General features: G+C 49.5%; 1 protein-coding gene across 1 annotated transcript; it reads right to left on the bottom strand.

The window, feature by feature from the left end:
- Nucleotides 1-1,123: 1,123 nt before the first annotated feature.
- Nucleotides 1,124-2,009, bottom strand: TMEM187 (transmembrane protein 187). The gene is given in 5 exon segments (XM_066357779.1): nt 1,124-1,413; nt 1,416-1,528; nt 1,530-1,618; nt 1,620-1,696; nt 1,787-2,009. Coding segments are annotated over 5 exon segments (792 nt in total).
- Nucleotides 2,010-7,674: the final 5,665 nt, after the last annotated feature.

The raw sequence follows: 7,674 nt of genomic DNA, 5'->3' as shown, positions 1-7,674 counted from the left end.
CGTTGTGCATTGCGACACCTTAGTTGTTCATTGATTGCTTTCTCATATGTGCCTTGACCATGGGCCTTCAGCAGACGAGTAACCCCTTGCTTGAGCCAGCGACCTTGGGTCCAAGCTGGTGAGCTTTTGCTCAAACCAGATGAGCCCGTGCTCAAGCTGGCGACATCGGGGTCTTGAACCTGGGTCCTCAGCATCCCAGTCTGACGCTCTATCCACTGAGCCACCGCCTGGTCTGGCAAATGACACAAGAATTTTTAAAACATGCAATTCCTGACTGTTTAGTTGGGGGCACTGACCTCTTTTCCCTGAATTGTCAAATACAAAAATGACAACAGCCAACACAACAATAGTTGTCTGGTATGAATCAAAACTATACCTATTTTTTTTTTGTCAGATCGCTAAAAACATCTATTTTCTGGTGTGCCAGAATTTTAGTCATTACTTTATGTATGCCATGAGATGAAAGAGGTTGCAAATCACCACTCTAAGGACATCTAAGGCATACCCTGGCTCTGAGGTTGACCCACCAAGCAACATTCTGTTAAGAATTCAACTTTTAATATCTGTGTATACTTCTTCATCTAGACGCACCGTGCCTTGTTCCACAAAGGCTAGGAAGTGACATCGCTTCCACATGACCTGCTGTTAGCTTGGCAGTTAAGATGGCATGGTGAGTTAATGCTCTGGCCTTCTGATTTCCCTATCAGTCTGCTGGGCATGGATATTTCATGTGACTCACTCACCCTGAACCCTCCTCTCTGGAACACTCGCTGACAACCCCACCGCCTGGCCTGGTGTGCTGGCCAGAAGCTACCCTTACCCCACTGTCACCGGCCCACATTTGTAACCCACATCCTGAAGTTATTGTAAACAACCATTCTCTCTCCAACTGGGAGCATCATGGATTTCTTGGGGTGATTTCCCCCCAACATTTTATTTTGAAAATTTCAAACTACAGAAAAGTTACAAGAATAGTACAATAAAGTATAACATTTCACCCTTAAATATTGAAGCCCATGATTTCGAAGGACAGAACAGTCATCCATGTAATAATCATATCACACTCAGGAAATTTAACAATGAAGATAAAATGTCATCTGATTGTCTATTTTGACATTGGGAGTCAGTGGCTGTAAGTAGCCTCTTTCCACACTTTAATGCACTTCCCCTCAGGAGGGAGTTTCTGGCAGGTGTTTAACTTTGTCAGAAATAAGAATGCAAAGTGGAACTGAAGCACATCACAGACTTTGGATCAGAAGTGGCCCGTGAGCTGTAGAAAGATATGCGAACGTGCCAGCTGATGGTCACACAGCTGGAGGACCACAAAGCCCAGGCAGGAGAGCACCTCCAGAATCAAGTATATTCCTGAACAGTCACTGCCATAGCACCTGCGGACATGCAGGGCCTGGCCACGGCGGCGGCAATGCACACACCCAGCGCAACCTCAAACCCACGCAGATGCAGCAGAGCAAGGCCATAACTGAACAGCGAGAGGCACTCGATGGTGAGGAGCAAGCGGAGCTCCCAGCAGGCCTAGGTAGAGGCACCAGGACACTGACCGTGCAAAGATGGGCAGAGTGGGCCACCGATCGAACACAGCAGCAACCCAGCATCACAGTCCGCAGCCACTGCACTGGACTGTAGGCCAGGGCCATGGCAGCGAAGACATCCTCCAGGTAACAGCCCGCTGTACCTCATTAGGGTGCCTGGGGCACTGACATCTCTCCCATCCAAGTACTAACCAGGCCCGACCCTGCTTAGCTTCCGAGATCAGACGAGATGACATCTCTCTATAGCCAGTATACTGCCGGGAGCATAGAGATCTAGTTAATGATTGAGTTAAAGGGCGGGGCAAGGAAAGTGGGGAGGTTGGCTCCCGGGGCTTCTGCATGGTGCTCATAGCCCACTCGGACAAAGATGCTTTCAAAAACACCTGTGTAGACAGTGGCCATGCAGAGGCAGCTTGTCACAGCCACATGGCAGAGGGCCTGACCTGACTTGGGCTTCATCTGGAGCCCCAGTTGTGACTTGGGGCAAAGAGCTTAAAAGCATGGCAGCCTTCACTGTTATTTCAGAATTCAGATAAACAGCTTTTGCAAAACACTCAGCCTCCCAGCTGAGCCAGCAGGAAGAAGTCCTGTGATTTCCCACGCAGATGCTGTGACCTTGCCCTGGAGAGGCGGTGGCAGGCCAGAGGAAGGCAGGGGTCCTGCTGATTGGCTGGCATGAGTGGAGGACCATTCTGCCTTTTCCTTTGTGGTTAGAAATAAAACCATCCAAAAAAGAGCCTCCTTCTTGATGACTTTCAGCCTTAGGATCCACCAACAGTTTTTATCAGAAAAAAAAAAAAAAGCCTGACCTGTGGGGGTGCAGTGGATAAAGCCTTGACCTGGAATGCTGAAGTCACCAGTTTGAAACCCTGGGCTTGTCCAGTTGAGGCACATACAAGAAGCAACTACTACGAGTTGATGCTTCCTGCGCCTTCCTGCAACGTTCTCTCTATCCTCTCTAAAATCAATTAAAAAAATCTTTAAAAAAATAAATAAATGTGAAACGATACCTACAGTATGTTCACCTTCTTTTTTCTTTTTCTTTTCTTTTTTTTTTGTATTTTTCTAAAGCTGGAAACAGGGAGAGACAGTCAGACAGACTCCCGCATGCGCCCGACCGGGATCCACCTGGCACGCCCACCAGGGGCGAAGCTCTGCCGAGACCAGAGCCAGTCTAGCGCCTGGGGCAGAGGCCAAGGAGCCATCCCCAGCGCCCGGGCCATCTTTGCTCCAATGGAGCCTTGGCTGCGGGAGGGGAAGAGAGAGACAGAGTGGAAGGAGGGGGGGATGGAGAAGCAAATGGCGCTTCTCCTATGTGCCCTGGCCGGGAATCGAACCCGGGTCCCCCGCACGCCAGGCCGATGCTCTACCGCTGAGCCAACCGGCCAGGGCTATGTTCACCTTCTTACACATGACTTCTAGAAGCCTCTAGAACAGGGGTCCCCAAACTACGGCCCGCGGGCCGCATGCGGCCTCCTGAGGCCATTTATCCGGCCCCGCCGCACTTCCGGAAGGGGCACCTCTTTCATTGGTGGTCAGTGAGAGAAGCATAGTTCTCATTGAAATACTGGTCAGTTTGTTGATTTAAATTTACTTGTTCTTTATTTTAAATATTGTATTTGTTCCCGTTTTGTTTTTTTACTTTAAAATAAGATATGTGCAGTGTGCATAGGGATTTGTTCATAGTTTTTTTTATAGTCTGGCCCTCCAACGGTCTGAGGAACAGTGAACTGGCCCCCTGTGTAAAAAGTTTGGGGACCCCTGCTCTAGAATCTTCTCTTGCCTAGGCATTTTGTGCTTCTCCTGACACCTGTGCTGTTCTTCTCTCATCTGTGGACTATAAAAATCCTGCTCCTTACCCTAATTGCCTTGGAGCCACTATATTTAGAGATTCCAACCTTTCCTAGGTCTGTTCTTATAACTCAGAATGGGCTTCCCACCTCAGTAGTGTTATAAATGTGAAACTTTCCAGGCTAGCCCCCAAACCCTTTTAACCAAATACCAGTTGAACAAGAGACCATCAGCTGTGGTCTGAGTTCTGGAGTCCAATGCAAGAGATGGCGTGGTGATGGAGGAGGAGAGGGAGGGGGACAACGAGCATCTCCCCTCTGCTCTCTGGGTGTGAGGCCGGGCAGCACAAGGAGCTCTCCTCCAGGCCTGCTACCCTGGCTCGTCCTCTTGCCCTCTCCGGAAGTTCCATACCATCCCCAAATCACCTTCTTTCCTTGGCCCACAATAAAACTTTTCATTTCCTGCAGTCACAGAAGCAGACAATTTAAAAACAATGTAGACTTATCAGTGATTGTCAACTGCTTTGGGGCTGGCTGTGGGGTGAGTTGGCCTACTAGCCTAGAAATGTATTAGCAAAGATAGAAGAGGTTTGATGCTCTGAAAATGACTCAAAGCCAAGACAGCAGGCGGCGGCAGGCACGGGAAAAGAAGGACGGTCTGTGTTCAAACCTCAGCTCCCCCACCTTCTGTGTGACGTGGGGCCTTAATCATTCTGGGCCTAAGTTTGCATACCTGTAGAATGGGGTCACTACAAGTACCTTCCCACAGATTCCTCATATAAATTAAATGAGTTCTTATATATGTAGACCACTTAGCAGCATTTACTTATTTTTTAATGTTTATTTATTGATTTTATTTTATTTTTTATTTATTTATATATTTTTTTGTATTTTTCTGAGGTTGGAAACGGGGAGGCAGTCAGAAAGACTCCCGCATGCGCCCGACCGAGATCCTCCTGGCATGCCCACCAGGGGGCGATGCAGTGCCCATCCAGGGCGTCGCTCTGCCAAGCAGAGCCATTCTAGCGCCTGGGGCAGAGGCCACAGAGCCATCCTCAGCACCCGGGCAAACTTTGCTCCAATGGAGCCTTGGCTGTGGGAGGGGAAGAGAGAGACAGAGAGGAAGGAGAGAGGGAGGGGTGGAGAAGCAGATGGGCACCTCTCCTGTGTGCCCTGGCTGGGAATCGAACCCGGGACTCCCGCACGCCAGGCCGACGCTCTACCACTGAGCCAACCGGCCAGGGCCTTTATTGATTTTAGAGAGACAGGAAGAGAGAGAGAGGAGAGAAACATCGATTTGTTGTTCCACTTATTTGTGCACTCATTGAGTGATTCTATCATGTGCCCTAACTGGGGTTTGTACCTGCAAATTACATGTACGGAGACTATGCGAGATCTAACCAACTGAACTACCCAGCCAGGGCAGCACCATTTATTTATAATTATTATTTTTTTTAAGTGAGAGTGAGAGACAGAGAGATAGAGACAGGAAGGGAGAGAGATAAGAAGTATCAACTCATAGTTGCAGCACCGTAGTTATTCATTGATTGCTTCTCTATTTTTTTTTTTAAGTGAGAGGAGGGGAGATAGTGAGACAGACTCCCGCATGGGATCCTGACTGGGGATCCACCTGGGAACCCTCATCTGGGGCCAATGCTCTAATCAACTGAGCTATCCTTAGAACCTGGGGTCAACGCTCGAACCAGTCAAACCACTGGCTGCGAGAAAGGAAGAGAGAGAGAAGTGGGAGAGGAGGGAAAGAAAAGCAGATGGTCGCTTCTCATGTGTGCCTTGACTGGGGATTGAACCCGGGACACTCACAATACTGGGCCGATGCTCTATCCACTGAGTCAGCCAGCCAAGGCCTGATTGCTTTTCATATGTGCCTTGACAGGGGGAAGGGGGCTGGAGCTCAAGCCAAGCCAGTGACGCCTTGCTCAAGGCAGCAACCTTGGGCTTCAAGCCAGCGACCTTTGGGCTCAAGCCAGTGACCATGGGATCATGTTTAGCCCACGCTCAGGCCAGTAATCTCAGGGTTTTGAACGTGGGTCCTCAGTGTCCCAGATTGACGCTCTCTCTGCTGTGCCAGCACCAGTCAGGCAGCACCATTTATTTTTGAAGCTCAATGTCTATCTCCCTGCCTACAGTTTAGGCCCTGAAAGGGTGAGACAGGGACTGATTCTCTGCTCTCCCTTCAGTGCTCAGTGAAGACCTGCTCAATTTCAATTCAGTTTCATTGAAGCACCAAGCTGGCACCTTTGCTCTTTTTCCTTGCTCTTCCTTCGGTTCCGTTTGCCACTTCACTTCTCAGTCGAGCCAAGGGGCCCACTGGCATCCTTTGGGGAAGGAACTGCTAGGCCTCAGGCTGAGTTTTCTTTCTTTCTTTTTTTTTAAATTTTTTTTTTAATTTTATTTATTCACTTTAGAGAGAGGAGACAAAGACAGAGAGAGAGAAGGGGGAGAGAAGGAGGGAGGAGCAGGAAGCATCAACTCTCACATGTGCCTTGACCAGGCAAGCCCAGGGTTTTGAACCGACGACCTCAGCGTTCCAGGTCGACGCTTTACCCACTGTGCCACCACAGGTCAGCAGGCTGAGCTTTCTTATCCCTGTCTGTCCTGTCTTGGGGGTTTGCTCTTGAGGACCACGTGGACTCATATTTCCACAAGTGAATGGGAGCCCTCACCCTGACTCCGCATCATGGGGCTGACCACAAGCCTCCATCTCAGCCTGTGCCACTGTCGGCACCTCCCACATCCTCTTCTCTGTAAGGGACCTCCAGGCTACCCCTGCCCTGGGTTCCCATTTTCAGGCTGGTGGCTGCTAACGTGGTCTGCACACACCAGTCCCCAGCGTCTTCCTCAAATACCCCTAAATCGAATCGTGTCGCTCCCTACTCAACACCCTGCAGTGGCTGGCTCTTCACTCCGCACATAATCCCATCCCAACCTCTTGGCCAAACATCAAAGTGCCATCCCCATGGGGCCCTGAGAGCTTTCCAGGCACAGTCTGTCCTCCAGCTAGAACGAGACTGGTCCTTGTTCCCTCCTGGCCAGCTCACACCCCAACTTGGCTGTCATTTCCTCGCAGGCACATCCCCGTTCAGCCCGATTCTGGCTGGGATGGGAGCTGGGGCCCGCCTAGCGTCTCTGGGCCCCTCGTCGCACCCATCTAGGACCTGGCTCCCTAGTGTGGCAGTGCCCCACCTTCAGGGCTCCATGGAGCCCGAGGTAGCCTAACTTCCTAACTGCCAGCTAGCATGGAGGAGAGCCAAGGACATGAGTCAACACTGTCAACTTGATAGAGAAGGAGGTCCAGGAAGGATGTGGAAAGTGACTCCTTTCTCGGGCCAGTCCGCCAGAGTCCACTTGAGCCCTTGTGCAAGCTGAAAGTGACATCTAATTGAACCAACTTCCCAAGTCCAACAGGAAAACCTGGTGTTTTATGGCCTAGCTTCTCCGTATGCTTGAACTGCCACGACCCTTGTTACAGAATTCAAATTTTTCAGATTCCCCCAGCACCTGGCACACAAAGGCCAAAGGATCCACAGCATTGGATCCCTGTTCTGGGGTCTTTGGGGGAAATCCTGCAAAGCATGGCTAACACCGTTCCTTATCTTCTCCTGCTTTCTGTTGTGATATGCATTTAAATAGGAAGAATCACTATCACCTGTCACAGTGGTGACTTCTTGGGCCTGGAGCATTTGACAACTGCTTGCTGTGCCCCTGACTACCCTAATCACCCTTGCTGCCTTTCTGCAGATAAGAAGATGCCAGCCTGAGGGCTGCAATGTGGGACATCCCCACAAAGTGAGGTCTCAATCACCTGAATGCCCAAGGAACCTGGAAGCAACCACAGGGATTCCTGAACTTTGAGGAGAAAACTGCTGAGGGTGGACAAGGCCCCTAGAACCCAGCAGTTCCACTTCCTTCCTTACACGGGAGGGACTCCGCACCAGAGAGGGGAGGCGAATGGCCAAAGTCACTTATGGCAGTTGGTGAGGTCCTGAGTAGCAGGGCCACACAGGTGAGGCCTCTTTGGCCTTTCTCAAACGAATGCTTTCAAATGCATAAAGTAAAACAGAATTGCAACATAAATTTAATATGTCAAAAGATGGTTGCTAAAAGATTTTTTTTAAAATGTGAGATATGATAATATATGCGCTTCTTTACTAATAGGTTAAATTCCAGGATCAATGGGCAGGTTGAATAACTACAGTAATTTCAAAGTAGTTATTCTGCCAGCCAGTAGGTCTTGCCATTTAGTTAATTTCAGGATATCTACAACAAAAGCTATACCATCATAAATGATTTGTCATTTTCTTTTTTTATTTAAA

Source organism: Saccopteryx leptura, chromosome X (assembly GCF_036850995.1).
Source record: "Saccopteryx leptura isolate mSacLep1 chromosome X, mSacLep1_pri_phased_curated, whole genome shotgun sequence".
Classification (NCBI taxonomy): domain Eukaryota; kingdom Metazoa; phylum Chordata; class Mammalia; order Chiroptera; family Emballonuridae; genus Saccopteryx; species Saccopteryx leptura.
Note: the sequence above shows the minus strand (reverse complement) of the source record. Positions and strands in the feature narration are given on the sequence as shown.